This window comes from Lemur catta, chromosome 14, assembly GCF_020740605.2.
Source record: "Lemur catta isolate mLemCat1 chromosome 14, mLemCat1.pri, whole genome shotgun sequence".
NCBI lineage: Eukaryota > Metazoa > Chordata > Mammalia > Primates > Lemuridae > Lemur > Lemur catta.
The window spans coordinates 39,733,848-39,754,220 of record NC_059141.1 but is presented as its reverse complement, the minus strand read 5'-3'; the positions used below and the strand labels follow the sequence as shown (position 1 = coordinate 39,754,220).

The following is a 20,373-nucleotide window of genomic DNA, read 5'->3' as shown; positions in this document are numbered from 1 at the left end:
TTAATAATTTTTCACTGATGCTTTTATAACCATCTTCATAATTGCTGAAGGAGGGAGGGAGCTTCACATTAACCCCTTGTTTTCAAAAGAAAGCATTTAAAAAATCTCAAAATTTATAGATGACAGTGTAATTCTCTGAGGCCATTCTTTCAACTATTCTACAGAAAAAAAAATCATTCCTGCAGCCCAAATTGCCAGGAAATTATTTTTAGAAATTTTTTAAATTCAGTTTTTAAGGCAGGCCAAGTACTATGTTAACATGCATCATTCTATTTGTGCTCAACTCTTTACAAATGAGGGTTCTGGATGTGAAGAAGCTTGCCTGGCCAAGGATGTCACATCTGCGAGCAAGTGGTATCACAGACCAAGCCCAGGCCTCTGGCTCCAGAACCCAGTCGCCCTAAAGTCATTTTTTTTTTTTTTTTGATTAATAGACTTTATTTTTTTTTTTTACAACAGTTTTAGGTTTACAAAAAGTTGGGAAGATAGTACAGAGAGTTCTTATTTACCGCTTTTCCCTTGCACACAGGTTTACCATATATTATAGTCATTTTAAAAATATCTTTTTTGGGGTTATTTTGGTATCGGCCTTGAATGCTTAAAGACTACAGTCTGGAAGTGACCAGACGGCACGCCTAGAAGGTTGGTGTCTGGCACTGCTCTGGACACCTCCCAGGCCTGGGGCCAAGGGGGACAACCTCTCCTGTCTCTTCCAGTTCCCTGAGCATCATCTGGTCCTGTGGCTCTGTGTATGTGGAGTGGCTGATGCAACTTCTTTGCCTGAATTGATTAATTTGGGCAACCTAACAGACACTCGAGATTAATAATTCTTGACTACGCTTCCTAACTGACTTTGGATCAGCTTGGTAAAGGTACCATCCACATTGAAGGTTGGAATTCCCTTCAGTCATCTTCCTGTTTGCTTTCTGTATTCAGTGTTCCTTCTGCTTCCCAAAGCACTTCTGCCCATAAGTGAAAACTCTCTTTTGAATGTGGCTCTCATCGTCTTCATAGCAGATTTTTATCAGCTGTACTACTGAGGTGATCAATTGTGCAGGAGTGGACTAGAAGACCTGGGAGACCATGAGGCTGAAAAGGAACAGGCATCGCAGCAGGCAGCTTTCTCTGTCAGCCTAGGGGACGCTTCTGAATCTTCTACATTGTGATGGATGGTGTGTACTCCTTCCTGAGCCCCTCAGCTCAGACAGAGCCCTGCACCCCCCTGGGCGGGACATTGCTCAGCCTGATTGTTATCTGAGCAGTTGGCTCCATCTCGGTGACACAGGGAAGGAAAAGGATGTTCTCAGAGATCAGATTCTGTTCGTTGGCCATTGTCCTTGGTTGTTTCTCAAATTCAGTGAGATTGAGAGAGATTAAGTAATGCGTCCCAGGTCACATAGGTGGCAAAACTGGGACTTGAATCTGGGTCTTGCTGAGCCTGTAGCTCACGCTTTTATCCAGGATGGCAGATTGCCTCTTGGGATTTGCAGGGTGCCTGTTGTGAAGGCCACCCCTCCAGCTCCCTGTCACTTCTGGTGGCCATCACAGGAGCTGGCACACAGGACTGCTTGGAGTGCTGACCTCCCCCTGCTTGGTCAGCCTCCCCTACCCATAACCCCTTTTCATCTGCTCCTGCTTCTGCCTCGCCCAACCCAACATGACAATACTGCTTCTCCTGTCTCAGTGGTCTCCAGCCAAGCAAGCTCTTCTGTTTCCCAGCCTCAGTTATTGGGATGACTTCGGTTTACCCACGTTCTCTCTCCCGTGACCCTGTAGCTAACCCTTTAGTGCCTCAAGCACCCAAATTCAACATACCTAAAACAGAACCCATCATATATCTACTAGATGTTTTTTGGTTGTTTTTTGCCTTTGTTTTTATAGCCCTCTTTTTGTGTGTGACACTGTTATCCTCCCTGTTATCTGTCCTGAGAGACACTGGCTGAGACCTCTGAGGCTTGAACCTCATTAGAATCATGGACTTGCTTTTGGATCACTTAGCGTTTAAAACCAACAAAGGCCGATGTTTGGCATTTTGGAATGTACCTGAATGCTATCTATGAGCCCACCATGATGGGCAAACCCAAGAGAGCAAATTAACAAATGCACAAATCGTAGTAGTCCCTCTCGAGTTTTTGCAGATAGAGATGTATTTAAATTTTGCATTGCTTTAAAAATTCACATTAGAAAGATACATTTTTAAATCTGACTGACTCATTTAACAGCTGTAATATAGCATATGCTTCTGCCTGGGGTTGCAGCCAGATCAGAAGTGGTCTCTTGGCCTTCACACAATGATAATTACTTTTCTTCTCCATGTTCCGTCCTGCTCAGTACCTGGGCTGCCGGAAACACCAAGGCTTCCAGTGTCAGGGATGTGGAGTCTTCTACTTCAGACACTGGTCAAACCCTCCCTGAATGGAGTTAGTACAGTTATACAACCTTGCCTACTGAATTAAAATGGAGAGCATATTACTCCCAGCTTCACATGGTTGTTTGGAAGATTAAATACGTGCCAAAACTCTCAGAACAAGATTGAGGACAAAGTGAGTCACTCCATAAATATTAGAGATGATTATTATTTTTACTTATTTATAAATAAGGACTGATAGGAGGGACAACATGTTGAGGGATACATTGGCTCACATTCCTGGTGAGGTTGGTCTGCAGTAAGAGGAGACATTATTCAACATCTTTATTTTGGTAATAATAATTAGGAAAACGATGGTTCTCATGGATACTGTGTTTAGGAGTGTCTATGCCTTATCCTCATGTTTCACCAAATATGCTATACAGGGATGCATGGGTGAACATGGTCAATTTTAAGAGGAATATATTTTAATGTGCACCAGTTTTAAAAAAATTTAACTCGTACATCAAATTCATGACTTTTTGGCCATCATTGCTTAGGATGAAGGTGAAATTAAAAAAAAAAACTTTTAGGTTGAAATAAAAAAATACATACCTATATAAAGTAAAAAAAAATAGGTTTTTGTAGATACAGCAAAACTTCTGTAGGGATATAGTTTTATTTCATTTCATCTTCACTTAGTCATGTGAGCCAGGCACCGTTATTATTCCTATTTAACAGATGAAGAAACTAAAGTTTAGAAAGGTCCGTCATTTCCAAAGTCTCTTTAGCCAGTGTAGACCTGCGATTCACACTTACAATCTTTGCTTTCTATTGTGCACCCCAGGGGGGTTTCTCACTTCCCTTCTCAGGAATGTTTTTTTTTTTTTTAAATTAACGTCTTATATTTTCTTTTTTGTAAAATTAAGATATAGTTGTTACAGAAATTTTAGAAAATACAAAGAAGCAAAAAGATTTTTTTTTATTGTGGTAAGAACACTTTCTATGAGATCTACGCTTTCAACAATTTTAAGCATATAATACAATATTGTTAGCTACGGCAGTCCCTCCTTAGCTGTGGCTTTGCTTTTAGCAGTTTGTTACCTGCAGTTCAGTACAGTAAGATATTTTGAGAGAGAGACCACATTCACGTAACTTTTTTTTACAGTATGTTATTATAATTGTTCTATTTTATTATTGTTGCTAATCTCTTACTGTGCCTACTCTATAAACTTGGTCATAGGAATGTATGTGTAGGAAAAAAACATGGTATATGTAGGGTTTGGTACTATCTGCAGTTTCAGGCATCCACTGGGGTTCTTGGAACATATCCCGTGGATAAGGGGGGACTGCTGTGTAGGCATTCTGTCGTACAGCAGATCTTTTATTTTTCTCATCACTGCCCTGTGAGTAAGGTATGTCAAACGAAGAAACTGAGAGAGGCAGGAAAACTGGCTGGGGCCCCATGGAAGTATAGGCACTCCTGCCTCACTGGCCCCTTCCTCTACCATGCTGCATCATGTGATGGGCCAGGCAAACTGTCCCTTCCTCCGGAAGAAAAAATAATGTGTCCCCAGGGGACCATCGAAAGCCACGCTGGTTTTATATTGCCTTCAGCTTGTCCCTGTCTCAGGGAGCTGGGTCTGGAAGGGTGGCCTGGGCTCTTCCCAGGAGAGCAGCAGTGCTGGCTCTGGATCTACACTGGCCTCTTTTGAGCAAAGACCTCAATAATTCTGTCTACACAAGTGCACAGACAAATACACGTGCCTGCTGATTTAATTAAGCCCCTTCTCAACACAAATGGTGAGTTTGGACAAAGAACTGAAACTCTACCAAATTGCCAGTTTTTGACTCTGTTATTTTTCAACCGGTTGCTTTGGGACCTCTCTGGCCCACAGCTTCCTTCAATAGTGAATTGGAGGGAAAGGAGGTTAGGGTGTTAATTAGGCAGCATGGTAAATTATGCGAATGCCCAGGGGAAAACAGATGCCATGTCAATGGAGGTTTACAATTACTCTTGCAATGCAGTTCCAAAAAATCCATTTGTAGTGATCTGTGATTCTATGCAGTTATATTTTAGAATTCTGTGGGCTTTAGAAACTGAGCTTTTTCCCCGGCTCTGCTTCCTAGTCATGTGGCTAGGATCTCAAGTGCTTCCATTTGGGCATCACCAAACAGCAAGAGACTCCTGTTAGTTTTAACCCTGGGGCCACAGCTGAGCTGAAGGGTTGAAGTCTCAGACCTTTCCCATTTCAGTAAAAATATGGTGGTCCCATGTGCTTGCTAAAGATTATTTTCTTCCCCGTTATTATTACTAAAAAATACTTCTAAGAAATAGGTAACATGCATAAAATGCATTTCTTCTTAGAGCCTAATGGTTTAAGAATTTGGTGAGTAACCCACACACCCCTGGTGGATTTGGAAGGTGATTATTATTATATGCTACGATTTATTGGTTAGTAACTCATTCCTGTTACTCTGGAGGGCTCCTGCCAAACCACAATGTTTTTTGGGTAAATTATTTCCACTTTGCCTTGGGCTGAGGCACTGCCTGCTCACCTGCACCCACGTGCCCTCACCATATCCATTCCTGATGAGCTGCAGCTGCTGACAGAAGCGCTGTCAGGGAGCTTCAGAGACACAACAGGGGGCATCGTCTACCCTCCTAGTCTACAACCCACCAGGGGAGAAGCCAAGGGAAAACACAGGAGGACCTAATCAGACCTTTGATGTCACACAAAGCAAATTGCATTTCAGGCTCTAAAGAACAAGGAGCCATTCTAAATCTGATTAAGATTCATCTGATACCAAATCGTGACAAATGTTTATTTTGGAAAAGCCTAATGTCGGTATTTTCTGATTCTGCTTATTCATCCAGAAAAGCTGTGTTTTCCTTTCTTTAGGGAAGTAGGAGTAAGAGAAAGTCTTGGCTTGTCTCGACTTGTCTGAAGGGCAAAATCGAGGGGTTTGTTTTGGCTGCTTCTGGAATAACTGTGTACAGAGCCCAGGGTGGAGAGACCCTTCCTCAGCCAGCCTGACTCAGTGTGCTAATGATCCCCAGCTGGCAGACCTCCGCCTCCTGCCCTCACCTCCACAGCACAGCGTACCTCCTTCTGGACTGACCCTGGGGTGGGGAGCTAACTTCAGAGGGGGGTGGTCCCAGTGAGAATTCAGGCACAGAGCTGGCTGGGGAGGGGGTTTGGCACAGGTTTAGTCCAGAATAAAATGCTACATAAAGTTTTGGAGAAGAAAACAGACCTACACCCAATTCTATCATGCTTTGTAGTAGCTGTGTAACTTCTTTTATCTTTTAGTGCATTTATCTGTACACATAAACATATGCTTTTTATATAAAATGGAATCATTACTGTTTTGTTTTGAAATTTGTGGTTTCCGCTTAGCATATTCTGAATGTCATTCCTTATTGATAAGCAGAGTTATCCATCATTTTTGATGATTGAGGAATAATTTTCTCTGTGGGGACTCCTCTTTCTCCTCTTCCTCCTGGGTTTTTTCCACTCTCTTCCTCCCCACCCCCTTCTCTCCCTTCCTTCACCGGCAGTTCTGTCATCCCTTTTCTTCCTCATAATCTGTAATCTTTTGCTCCAGCTCCATTTTATTGTTTTCCTTTTATTTACTCTAATGCTTTGTAACATATCCTCACACGTATGCAAAAACTATGAAATAAAATGAGGATTTTTGCAGTTTGGGGCTACGCTGGCTGTATAACTCATCCCAAAATAATTTGTTTCCATTTTTTTTTGTTGGAGGCTTTGCAATCTTTTCCATCCAGGTTCTGTGAGAACAAACATGACAGTATTTTGAAACCTTTTCACATCCCCAGAAGGAAGAAATGACAAAGAGCAAGCCATTATAATGAATGTTTATGATCTTTATTTAGGAACATGACAGTCTCAAGCCCTCTGTCACTTCTAAGTCTTTGTGATTTGTGTTGTTTCCCCAGACCCCGTGCCAGTCCACAGAGACGGGCAGAATGAAGCCGACAGTGCCCCAGAAGACCTTCAGTCAGTGGGGACCAGCAGGCTGCTCTATCACATCACCGACGGCGACAACCCGCTGCTGTCGCCCCGATGCTCCATCTTCAGCCAAAGCCAGAGATTCAACCTAGACCCTGAGTCAGCCCCATCTCCACCCAGCACTCAGCAGTTTATGATGTGAGAAAGCCTCATTTTGTTATCCTAATTTAAGACAGTTTTTTCAAATGCCACATTTACAAACTACAATGAAGTGTGTGTCTGAAACAGTGCAAACATGCCTGCCTAATGTAACTGCAAGACCAGAATGATAAATGGCAAAAATCAGTATATTTTCTAGTTGGGGATGCTGTTTCGGGTCTTAATATCCCAGGAGGAAATGGTCACAAAAGACAGGCAGCCCCAGGGGCTCACATTTGAACATTTTGTGGTGAAATACCCAGAATCCTGAGTAAGTGTATGTACATGCAAATATCAGGACTGTCATTCTTGATGAACTCGACATTCTTTCCATGCACAACAGTGGCATCAACAGATGTATTGTGGGAACACTTGGGAGATGTCCACCTCAAGTTTTTCTTAGATTCTAGAAAAGTGGTAGCTTACAATAGCCATCCCCCCAACACTATGTGTTTGTGTGTGTATTATGTGTATCAGATGCCTGCCCCCCACACTCCATTTGGAATTTGCATTTGGGATTGGAGTGAGGTTGAGGAACTATGTGTGGTTTAAGTTCCACAGATAATTTTGACATATAGCTAAGACTGAGAATTGTTTGGTTAAAAATATGCCCAGGGAATCCCTAGTTTCTCTCTCAGAATTTACGCCATTATTCTTGAATTTATCCAAATGTGGGTTCATGGACGTCTATTAATGAACTTGAGGGAGTTGGTGAATTATTGCTATTTCATGTAAAATGTGTGTCATGCGGTATGGTGTACACTGTTTGTGGAGAAAGGGCCCATTCCTTTCACTATATTAACAAAGGTTCTGTTATGTCAAGAAAAGTTAACCGCACACCTAAATCTTCCTCGAAAATGTTGGTAAGTGTGGCTCGTGCAACCTATTGAGCATAAGGCCTCAGCAGGGCTGTTTCTTCCGGGTCTTAAATTGGCCTTTTCTAAGCTTTAGGAAATATATTTCCTGGACTAATATTTTGACATTTTACCATTTTACACTAAAGTCCCTGATGACATCTGCCCATAATGGGGTTCTGTGATCAGGGGTCTCCATTATCGAGCAGATGCTACCATGGTAGTCTGCTCAGATGATGAGCTGCCTTCCAGACCTCTCTGATAACCCAGGAATCTTGGTGTGTAGACCAGCAGCAGTGTTCACTGGGAGACCACTGTTGCTGACGCTCCTTCCTCCCTGTGCTCGTCCCAGGCCCCGGAGCTCCTCGCGGTGCGGCTGTGGAGAGGGTAAGGAGACCCAGACCATCACCCAACTCACCAAGCACATCCAGAGCCTCAAGCGGAAAATTCGGAAATTTGAGGAAAAATTTGAACAAGAAAAGAAATACCGGGTAAGGACCCTGGAGTGGACTGTGTTAGAGGTGTGTAGATATTCTTTGCCAGGGGACAGCTCTGTTCCCATTGCCCAACCCAGGACTTACTATAAACTGAGCTCCCATCCTGGGTCTGTCTTCTCACCTGCTGTCAGTTGATCTCTGCTAAGATATTTCCTAGGAGTGGATTACAGCTCTTATTTCCAAACTTATTTGATTAATCTTTTTTTCCCCTAAGGAACCTTATCATCACTAGTTTGTCTAGGACCAAAATTTTGAAAGCTTTTTAATTATGGTTGATTTTTTTAAAAAATCTTTTCCCAATTGCATTTTGATAATAACTTATTAAGGACCCAAGAGCACAATCTCCAGTTGGGGAACAGAATGAAGGAGATGGTTTCTTGACATTAAAGTACTTGCTAGTTGACAAGTGGGGACCTCTCGAGTGACGTTTCTTAAGGTCATTCATAAGAACATCCTGAACTATCCTATCCCATCAGTTCATGCTGGTACTGCAATGCCACAAACATTTTTTCTCATGTAAGAAACAGTAAAGTCATGGGTAAGTGTCTTGATGGCCAATGCTGCTTTTATTTTCTCTAATGGTGACCACAGCATAGAGAAAAACCATATTCACATAGAATTGGACAAATAAATTCGGTCTTTGGCAGAGGGCCCAGAACAGCTTGTTATTAGAATAAAAGAGAACAGGGAATAATCTCTCATACATCTTGAAATATTTAAAGGTTCACTAAGCACTTGGTACAGAGGCAATCAGAAAGTTCCTGTGAGTGTAGGATATGTTCTGGGGAGGGAGGTTAAGAGCGGGTAATATTCCACTCTTCTGTTCTTCCCGTCCTGTTTTTCCTACAGTGGCCTCAAATTCACTAAAAGAGAGGTTGTAAGGTACGGTTTTAGCTTTGCAAAAATGGGGGAAAAAGTCAGATTGGCTTTCAGGACAACCTTAGTCAGGGGTTGAAGATTCCTGTCTTTCCCAGTGTCAGGCAGTCATTGCTACTTACTGTCTTGTACAGAGCAGGAAGCAGCTCCACACACTATTAGTCCAGGCCTTTATAGATAAGGAAACCGAGGCCCAGTGAAGAGGTAAAGACTTATAACTTGCCTAATGTAGTTGTGTTCTATCAGCTTAGGCTTGGGGCAGTGGATGAAAGATGGGTACATTCTGCAATAGTGTGGAAATAAAATTCTTAAGTCTACATTTTGAAAGCTCCAGATACCCTGAGAGAAGCTGATTTCACCTGCTTGCTGCTGGAGTGTTATTGGATCTTTGATGTCTTTGTATTGGAAACTAAGAGTAATAACCAGGTGCTCCAATCCCAGGGCCTGTTAACACTTCTTACCTGGAACCTTCTTACCTTGGGGCCTTAGTTTCTTCAGTGGTCTCAGTTTGTCCATCTGTAAAGTGGAGTCAACATCAGTAGTGACTTCTTAAGTTTGTGATTTGCAAATGAGGAGAAGGACATAGTAGAATGCTTATCACAGTGTTTGGCACAAAGGAAGTAAGAGATCCTAAATATTACCAATCTTTCAATCTATGAGTAACACTTGAACAGCCTACCCCATGGCAGTCCTGCCTTGTCAGAAAATGAAGAAAAATTATTCATGTTAATGCTCCATTGGATTTTTCTGCCTGCAGTCACAGACCTTGGATGCCTGTTTGGGAAGAAGATTTCTCCTGGCACCACTTGCCTTTGTCTGGAGAACCTTTAAAGCCAGAGCAGGCAGAAACACACACACACACACACACACACACACACACACACACACACACACACACACACACATGTATTAATAAATACTCACACATGCAGAAGGAGGGATTTGGGAGCAATAGAAGGAGGCTTCATGAGCACTGCTGCCTGCTGCTTCAGTGTGCATAAAAGTCTTTGACCTAATCAGAATCTTACATGTCTCAGGAAACGGGGCTTCCCCTTGCCCTTCCTGTCAGGGTGCCAGGCTATGGGTAGAGGTTTGACATGTCAGCACCATTTGACATGTCAATGGGTGTTAAATGGTTGCTGTGTGTAAGGCTTCCCTTCCTGGCAGCCTGACTGTGGAGTTCATAGCACCCACTGCCAATGTTTGAATCCCAGCCCTGCTGGGGCTCTGTGCTATGCTGATACCCATGCACAGCATACATCTTTCCATCTCTGTTGAACCATTTTGTATCCCTATCTCAAACTGCTTATTCTCTACATCTGATCTTGCATTTGATTATTGGCCTCATGGGCTCAGAGGTGGTTGCTTCAACCAGATATCTACTTGTGGAATCAGAGAATATTAGAATTGGAAGGGATCAACCAAGTGTTTCTCCTTTTCTGACCCCAAGAGGAGAAGTGAATCCCCCAGAATCACATAGAAAAAAAAAATTGACCTAGCCAAAAAAACCAATTCTGGTCTTATTATTACCCATACAGAAATCTTTCTGATGTATCTTATAAACCATCTTTAGCAGATCACAAATCTGGTCCAGTGGTACCTTCAGCTGTGTGAATCAGGAACCCCATTTCAATTGTACTGAATAAAACCTAAACTATGTAAAAACCAGAAGTTAGAAGGCTTGAAAACTCACAGCTTGTATATGAAAACTTTCTGTGATTTGAAAGCTGCCATCCATATGAGCTTTATTTAACCTCTTTTAACAGCTCCCCCAAGGGTAGGAAAAGAAAAAATTCATTTCAGAAACTGATTTCGGCTTTATATTATTTTGTCAGAAAATCCAGCCTTAAATTTCTGCTATGTCCTATGTGCAGTAGTGAAAGCGCATTTCTTTCATAGTCGCTGACTTAGGGTCTTAGGGTTGTGTGTGTGTGTGTTTGTTTTTATCATATTTCAAAAGATAGAATTAACTGTGTGGAGCAGATCCAGTGGAGCACTGTTCAACAAGATGTGTTCTCAGATTGGAGAACTCTCTGAGGATTTTGAGAAACCAGATGTAAAACACTGATTGTCCCGATAGCCAGACTGTTACCCAAAGCCAAAGTACTAGACTATATATCAAGAAAAGGGTACAGTGCCCTATTCCAGAAGACCATAGATAGGACCAGGCTAAGCTGTTTTGGAGGTGGGGGTTGGTGCCCACGTGTTACCGTCCATGGTCCTGAAACCAGGGATTTCCCTCATGGAAACCATAGTCTCCTATCCAAGCTCCCCTAAGAAAGAATCATAGTTATTTTCCTTCAATCTTCTTTTCTAACTTGATTTTAAAAACTATGGCTTTTATATCACTATATAACTGACAGAACCATGCCTTGTATTTCACAATGAATGTATCTAACCCCATGTACCGGTGATGATCTTGTCACACAAGTAGTTTTTTCCTTTGAACTTGAAAAGTCTTCCATCTTCCTATGCCTCCCTCTCACCAACAACCTGGTGAGGTCACATGGATTTAGTGGACCCTTCACCATGACAGAGCCCCTAGATTTGGTCACTAACAGTGCACACAATTCAGGCTAGTATGTTTACGATCATGTCGTCTTGAGCCTTACTATACAGTTCCTTGTATATCCTTAACTCAAAGTAGCCATTAATTTTCTTGAGCCTGCATTAAACTTACCATGGCAGCCTTGACTTAAGAATGTTTCTTACTAATATGTGGGGGTGGAGGGTCAATATGATTGGATACCCTACTCTCTTACTTTCTCTTTTCTATAGAAAGTGCACTTTTGTGCTCTGAGAAGAAATCCAGAAATCAAGGTGAATGACTTGTATTGACGAGTCAAATCCTTTTAAAATAAAAAATATATTCTTACCGCCACATCTAAGGTGTGATTAACTACTTGTAGGACATGCATAACCTGTATGTACGTTTGTCAGTGAAGACATATTCAGTATTCCTTTGAAGGTCTGATAGTGAACACTGACTACTATTACTACCACTACTGCTAGTAATAGTAATAACAATAATATCTGTAATTCTAGCTAACACTCCTATAGTGTTTGGTATGTACCTGGAACTGTTTTCAGTACTTTTCAGATATTAATTAATCCCTCACAGCAACCCTATGAGGAGGATGGTGTTATAGTCCTAATCTGATACATGAGACTGGGGAAAAGAGAGGCTAAATAATTTGCCCAAGTTTACCTATTAAGCTTCATTTTAATGTCAGCCCCAGTAGGATATTGAGTCTACAAATAGAGGGTTGGAAATCGGGGTATCCCCCTGACAGACTGACTTCTCAGGACTCCTGTCAGGTTTTAATGATTCTGGGGTCCTCTTTCTCCAGCTTGGGGGATGTGACTGACGAGCTAAATCTCCCACTTTGTCAGTGTTGCTCGGCAGAGGTTGTGGTCATGGGCCATGTGCGTGAGCCACAAGCAAGGTAGTACGCAGTGCAGTCATCTGCATTGCTACAGTGAATGGCCTGGGACCGGGGCGTGGGCTGTGGGGGGCCTGCAAGGCAAGTGAGGGATAGACTATAGGAGCACTGGCATGGTTAGGACTGTGTGAAAAATGCTAGGTGACCAGGCGTGTTTAGAAGCAATGCCCATGGCAAGGATAAAAGCATAGAGGAGGTCAAGAATGTTTTCTGTGTTTTCCAGAAGCAACTCCATCAGCTGGAGATTTCACGCCTGAATTTCTCTCCCAGATTTATATGTTCCTGAACTGTCTTTGTGCGGCTCAGCTGTTTAAAAATTTTATTTTTCCTTTTCTTTCTTTCTCTCCCTCCCTCTCCCTCCTACCCCCTTTTTCCCTCCCTTGGTAGCCTTCACATGGTGACAAGACTTCTAATCCTGAAGTCCTGAAATGGATGAATGATTTGGCTAAAGGTCGTAAACAGCTCAAAGGTAAATGCCAGCCAAAGGTCTCTTTCCTCAGGAAGCAGTTAAAGTAGTGATAATGTGCTTCAGAGAATTTTTTTTTTTATTCATGTCCATCTGTGCCCTCTTGAGCTTTGTTTCCCTGCTTAGATTGGAGGCCCATTTGAAATAAACGGTCCTGGATGTCCTTCATTGTTTGGCTCCATTTAATAAACCTCCTTACAAAGACACTGAGGACCTCCAGCTCCCAAGTGGAATGATTCACTTCAGTGCCACGAACATTTCCACATGTGGAGCACTGACCTCCCTGGGTTACTGGATTCTTGGATGTCAAACACAAGAGGCCTGAGAAATCCTTTACTCCCCCATACCCCATAGCATGGCTCAGGGACATTTATGCCCAGAGAGAGGGGAAGGTTAGGTAGCTGGGAGGTGGTGACCCAGGTGTGAAACGTGGTTCTCCTGCCTTCCAGCCCAATGCTCTTCTTCCTCTGTCCCCCTCTGCAGACGGTGGTGTGAGTATTAACTCTAAAATCCATTGTTAAAGGACTATTGTTATTTACCAATAAAAAATTATTTTCTTCCTCTCTCCATGCTCTAATTTCAATACTTAGAGACATGGGAGTTTTTCCAAATTTCTGGAAGGATGGTGATTAAAAAGAACTAGAAGGGGGTGTTAATTCAGTGGTATTAAATGATAATGATGTAGCAAGTTTATAAAATATGCAGTGTTTAAACACCAAGCCAGAGTCTAACTAAAAAACAAACGTCAAAGAAAATGAGCTATGAAATTAAGGAATCAATATAAATGGCCTCATTCAAGCAACCAGTCCCTTCCCATATTCTGAAATATAATTCCCTAATAAATCCCAGGTGGCTTTTTTATTTTTAATTATCTACATTTATATGAAGCCATATTTCAGTGATGGTGATTCCTGGATTTTAGAAGCTGGCATTAGACAAAATTGTGACAACTGTCAGGTTGGGGATGGCACTCCCATCTTCCCTCTCCCATACCCTCTTCTATTTCCCTGATATCTGCATGTGGAATGCCCTACAGAAGTACTTACATTTCCACAGGGCTCTTGATGAACAAACAACTTTCCAAACCTAAGTAAATGAATCTCTGTCAGCTGCTACAGTAGGTAGAAGTTGTTAACTTTGGGGCCAGGTACCACTGGTGTTCCTCTAAACTTCCCCTCTCTGAAATCTAATCACTCCCACACATGTCCTCTACCTCCTTGAGATCCCAGCCTCGAGAGCCCTGGTTATACTATTGGCTCTGGCTATTAAGTCTGCCCTTGCCCCATGGAAAGCCATCATTAGCACTGTTCCTTTCTACCAACTTGGCATCAGGGGAAGGAATTCTTGAAAGGCCCTCTTCTTTTTATGGCCAATGGGTCCTCTTTGCTCTTGCTAACTCATGGCATTTCTCTTAGAACTAAAGCTGAAGCTGTCAGAAGAACAAGGGAGTGCTCCCAAAGGCACACCTAGAAACCTGTCCTGTGAACAACCCACAGTCCCCAGAGAGAATGGGAAGCCGGAAGCTGCAGGCCCTGAGCCAAGCTCCTCTGGAGAGGAGACTCCAGATGCTGCCTTGACATGCCTAAAGGAGAAGAGAGAGCAGCTTCCCCCACAGGAGGATTCTAAGGTACCTTGTCGTATCTTGTGATTTGAGGGCCCCAGCACTCCACACAGTGCCAGGGAGATCATAGGTTTGACCACTTTGTCAGAGCACTTTGCCACTACATAAACATCTTTAGGAGACTGGCATGGAAATTTCAGTCAGATGAGTTTCTGGTGGGTTACTGGCTATAACCTATGTGTATTGCCACATGATTTGAGGATGTGACACCATTCTGGAGGTTATACTGTTGAGAGTGGAAGGAAAGTAAATGGCAAAGATGCTGGGATATATCATATCCCTTTATCCCCCAACTTCCCCCCTGAAATTAGCAAACTAACCTAAGACTAGGGAATAAGCATAATATCTGAAAGGAAAGGGCTCCAGTTACAACCCCTTCCCATGTTTTATTAAAAAATAATAAGCAGGGATGAGGTATAAATGGAAAGGAAAGTGGTTTGGTATCTTATGTAAGAATAAGATAGTGTTTCTTAGGAGTGTTAGGTTGAAACTCAAGACTTCAGCTTTAGACATCCTAGTTTTGAAATCTCTGTGAGACATCCAGATAGAGTTGTTGATTAGGCATTTGGGTATATGAGCCTGGAGCTCAAAGAAAAGATTTATTATATTTTATAAAGAAGAAAAGAGTGATTATTATTTAACCTGGTTAATCCCCTCCTTGTCCTGCATATATATGCTTCCATTTCACTTATGCCAGGGAAACTTTCCTGTGGTCCTTCCTGTCTCAACTCAGAGTGGTCTGGTTGACTTTCAGTTCTTGATTAAGAGTTGTAGCTACCCTATCATAACTCCAACTATCTTATGTGCCATTTTCTGTCTCTCTTACTACACCTTAAGCTTCTTGCATGGAAGGACTCTTTATTGTTCATGATCCCTCAACCTGTACGTAGTAGGTATTGAATTAATGCTGGGTTAATGGACAAATGGACAGATGAATGAATCAACTAGCACATTTAACTTTTGTCTTCTTGAGGAGAATGCTGCGTTTACCTGTTCTATTGTACATTACCTGGTCTTAATAATAAGGTGGCAACATAAGCCACATCTCAAAAGGTTCAACCCACCAGATGTCCCTGCATTAGTCTTTTACATTGGGACTTGTGATCCACAAGTAGAAATGGGCCTGGGGCCACCTCTATCTTTATATGAAATACCTTTAGGCTTAAAAAAAAAAAAACCTGTTTATGTTATGAGGGAGGAATAGAAGGTTTTCATCCACTTGGTTAACCTATCCCCATCCCCACTAAAGATTTTAGACTTTCACGATAGCCAGTGGACAACCTGTATGTATATACACACACATGTTATCAGGTAAGCGTTTTTCCATCCTTCAATGCTTCTGAGGTTCTTTCCTGTATTTTACAGTTACTTTAACCATATCTGTGAAAGCATCTTGGTCAATATCTGATTCCTAATTCTGTGTTCTGTTCAATTAACCAGGGTAGTGAAGTGAGAGTTGGGATTGGTATAGAAGACTTAAAACAGGACTCAGTGCTTGAACCAGCCACTTCCTAACCATGTATACATGGCAAGTGAACTAAACTCTGAGATTCAACTTCCTTATCTCTAATTACCTACTTATATAATTATTGTGACAATAAGGGAGATGCCTGGTGACTGGTGGACAATCATTCATTTGCAAAAAGCTTTGAATGCCTACTGTGTGCTGTGAAGTAGAATAGATGAATATAAAAAATAAACAAGATAGAGAAGTCATGGGAGACACTGCCCCTCATGGAGCTCATGTTCTCCTGGGAGTGGGAATAAAACAAGCAATAAACAATTCAAGAAATGAAATCATTAAAGATTTCAGTAAGTACTGTGCAAGGAATTAATCAGGTGATATGACAGAAAATAATGGATATAGTTTCTACTTCAGATTAGGCGATTAGGAAGGCCAAGAAGGTGACATTTAAAGAAGAATTAGCGGGCCAAGAGAAGAGCAAAGAGCATTTTAGACAGAATTGCAGGTATGAAGGCCTTGAAGGAAGGAAGAGCAACTTTTGCACTTGGAATTCTCAGGTTTGAGGCCTAGAACACAGGATGGCATGAGACAAAGAGAGATGAACTGGGACCCATCACAGAAGACCTTACAGGCTGTGGAAAGTATTGGGAAGTTGTGGAATGGTTCTAAGCAGAAAAGTGCCATGACGTGATTCATATTTAAAAGATCTTTCTGATTGTTCAATGTGGAGAATAAATCACAGGGGAAAAAAGTGGAAAAGGGGAAATGAAATGGGTGGCTTGGATTATCATGATGGCCTTGGAGACGGAAAGAAGTGAACACATGCAAAGTGTACTTTGGAGGTTGAATCAAAAGGACATGCTGAAGCATCAGATGGGGGAAGTGAAGGAAAGGAAGAATCCAGGATGGTGATGGATCCATTTACTGACATAGGGAAAACTAGAGAAGGTGCAGATTGAGGGATGGGGATGAAAACTTAAAAGGTCTGTTTAGGACACATTACGTTTAAGATCTTTGAGGAATAGGGTGACCAACCATCCCAACTTGCCCAAGACTTTCATGGTTTTAGCACTGAAAATCTTATGTCCTGGGGAAATGCCTCAATCCTGGGCAAATTGGGATGGTTAGTCATCCTACTGAGGTATCTAAGTCAAATTGGTACACAGAAATAAGAGCCTGAAGATCAGAGAAAACTCTCTGGGTACTTTCGAAGTCATCCTGTATGAATATGGCAATTATTTGTATTATTTTATATATGTGTGTATATATATATAGTTTTTTTTTTTTTTTTTTTGAGACAAGAGTCTCGCTCTGTTGCCCAGGCTACAGTGCTGTGGCGTTCTCCTAGCTCACAGCAACCTCAAACTCCTGGGCTCAGGCAATTCTATTGCCTCAGCCTCTCGAGTAGCTAGGACTACAGGCATGCGCCACCATGCCCAGCTAATTTTTTTCCATATATTTTTAGTTGGCCAGATAATTTCTTTCCATTGTTTAGTAGAGATGGGGTCTCACTCTTGCTCAGGCTGGTCTCGATCTCCTGAGCTCAAACGATCCACTGCCTCGGCCTCCCAAGTGCTAGGTTACAGGCCTGAGCCACTGTGCCTGACCTATTTCTATTATTTTAAATGAAGTATGTGTTGAATAATTTTGTGTCAGATGTCCTTTCAAATATACCTCCTGTTTAGCTTTGCAGTAGGCCAAAGTTAGGCCCTTTAAACAGACAGCATCTGCAGTAGAACATGTAAACTTCAATTTATAAAGCTGCAGTACCATTCCTGGGAGAGCTTAACATAGTAAACCATGGAGTGGCTTAGTCAGCCTTAGGTAGGTCCTAACGGTGAGTCCAGAGGCCACAGCAGAACCAAAGGGAGGACTGTAAGTTTCCAAAGCAGCTAATATTATTCCTGCCTCCTCAATGAGCTCAGTAGCATTTTTCAGATCATCTCATTAGGTCCCATTTCTTTAAACTCAAATTGGCAGATGACTTTCATCTGGGGTCTTTGCCTTACTGCTGAAAATGCATTAAATATGAAAACTTCCAAGATAAAGAATGGTTTCTTTTCCAGAGAGACTTTTATTATAACTCTTTTTGAAATTCTTGCATTTGGTGTTTAGTCACAGCCCATACTAAAGCTAATAAATCCTACAGTATTGCCCTGTCGGTGCTGATACTGCTAATGAGTAATTTTCTTCCTCTTTTATCTACGGATGATTTTTAGAGATAATCACTTCCAGGTCACAGGGCATCATTATGCACTGGAAATGAATAAGTCATCTCCTGAGTCTGACTGTAGTGACTAATTACGTCCTTTTTCTCTTAAAAAATCCCTAAGTGGTGCTGGCACATATCCCCAACATTGCCCTTTCTGAGAACTGAGGCAAGGTCAGATGCACAGCGCAAATTACCAAGGGGAGGAGTAATGGCAGTTACTTCTTCTGGCCTCTCATCAACTGTAGCATCTTTGAGGAGGTAAAGGTTTTTAAAAAGCATAATAATTCATTTTAGTTTAAAAAAAATCAAATAATAACTGATTAGTGGGTCATTGTTGGTTGGAAAGAGGGAAGACTTAGAGGTAACAGGCATGGAAAGGAAGATCCTACCAAACTTTTTTGCCTATTTATCCTTCTTTTCTAAAAAATTAATTTGTTGAATAGATAATAGTTTTTCCACTATATGACCATTTACACATTTTATTTTTGCAAGAAAGAAAAACAAGGAAATATATAAAAAGTGATATAGTAAAAAGATTCCTTCCCACTCCAACTGCCATCTCTAGCTCTGAGTTCTCCCACCCCAAGCAGATAACTATTGTTATTAATGTCTTATGCATATTTTTGGAATTTCTATATAAAGCATACACAAGAAATTATCAATATACATCCTTAATTTGCCTCTTTTAAACAAAAGGTAGCAGTCTATACAATTATATATATATCTTTTTTTCACTTTATATATTCTGGATAGCTTTTTGTATCAAGACAGCTTCTCATTCTTTATTTTTTAAATTTATTCATAGCACCGTGATATTCCTTTTTAGTAATGGACAACATAGATAGTAACCTAAGTCAACTAGTTTAGTAGCTCAAAAATCATTCAGTATGGCTGTTATTAACCCAGGGACATCTACATATGATAAATTATTAAAAGCGACCCTTATTCTGTATATTAGAAAACTGAGGTTCAAAGATCATATAATTTTCCATGTTAAAAATAGCTTATAAGTGTTGAAGCTGGTTATCCGAACTCATTTCCTCTAGTTTCAAGGCCAATATAAATCTGCAATTCCCTGCTTAGAAGTCTAAATTGACCAAACCATTCTCTTTAGCAGTTGCTTTGTATGATAATCTCCATTACTGACATTCCATGTTGTTGGGCTGATTGGTTCGTTCAAACAGTCAGACCTGTTTCACATACAGTGTCTCCCTCAATAAAGGGCTAGGGATGCTTAGACACATGGAAATCATGGCAGGACTTGAGTCCTTAAAGCTAAAGAGTAATAGTTTCCTATTGTTCACTGTACAGAAAAGAGAACGGCAGTTTTACTTCTCTCCACAAGACAGAGTTCATTTAAGGGGATGAGTAGAGAGAATGATTTTATTTATAAATTTCTGTGGTTTACTGTGAAATAATACATGGCACCAGTCCCAAGGGAAGAAAGGAAAACAGGTGGTAAAAGTTCTGGAGCTATGGCAGTTTTTCCCCAAACAACTTTCTGACCAGGGCCCAGGGGAAAAAAAAAAAAAAAAAAAACATCTGGGCTGGCCACTCTGAGTACCAGTTCTGTCTCTTGGAAAGCCAGCTTGTTTCCAGACCTGATGATTCCGATTACCTGCTGGATAGGTAGGTGGCTAGGAGTTTTTGTATGGCAAAGTTGTTAAGCTATCAACAATTCATATGAGAGTGTGTGCTATGCACAGATTTGACTCCTTCTGATACTATAATAATGGAGGAGCAGGAAGTAAGGATAATTATCTTTGGGGGTTTATCTCCTTATATTTATCTTTACAATATGAAAACCTATTCATACTCTACATACCTTTCTTTCATTGTTTCAGTTTACTCAACATGGTCCTTGTTTCCTTCACTGACATAAGAAAAACCAAAAGTTGGATATAACGTGTGCACTATAGACAGCCAGCAACATGTAGAATTAGGGAGAAGGGAAGGATGCATTTTAGAAACAATGAGCCATTGAATTCAGAGGATAAAATTCTCTGAGTCTTAGCATAAAGGGGTTGAAGCATAGAAAAGTCAAATGTATTTCTGCCCATTAGATTTGGGGTCTCCTGCAGAGCTTACCTCTTGACTCAGTTTCCATCATGAAAATTACTTTGCAGGCCTCCTATAGGCCTCCAATCTGCCTTCCTGTCCAAGTCTATTTGAGGATGAGCACCTATGGACTTAAAGTTTTCACAGTGTCTTGTACTTACTACATGAGTGTCTTGAACCCTCATGTCTCTCTTCGGGGATTGCTTTAGTAATGATCCTAACAGTAAAATCTTAGACTCATTAGAGTGAAAAAGGAGTGCACACATTGTACAGGTACCCTAATTTTCATCCAGCATCTGAGGAAGATATTTTAATATAATGGCATTCATTGTTCTAACTTGCTTTTTGGTCACTCTTTT

At 41.3% G+C, this 20,373-nt stretch overlaps 1 protein-coding gene across 2 annotated transcripts in view; it reads left to right on the top strand.

Moving 5' to 3' along the window:
* The window catches only part of FAM13C (family with sequence similarity 13 member C), a 112,006-nt gene that overhangs the window by 81,699 nt on the left and 9,934 nt on the right, over nucleotides 1–20,373 (top strand). For both annotated transcript variants that reach the window (XM_045568794.1, XM_045568793.1), the window contains exons 7-10: nucleotides 6,312–6,522; nucleotides 7,729–7,867; nucleotides 12,580–12,661; nucleotides 14,074–14,285. In XM_045568794.1, coding sequence (XP_045424750.1) covers nucleotides 6,312–6,522; nucleotides 7,729–7,867; nucleotides 12,580–12,661; nucleotides 14,074–14,285 — 644 coding nt within the window. The remainder of the gene's footprint in view (nucleotides 1–6,311; nucleotides 6,523–7,728; nucleotides 7,868–12,579; nucleotides 12,662–14,073; nucleotides 14,286–20,373) is intronic.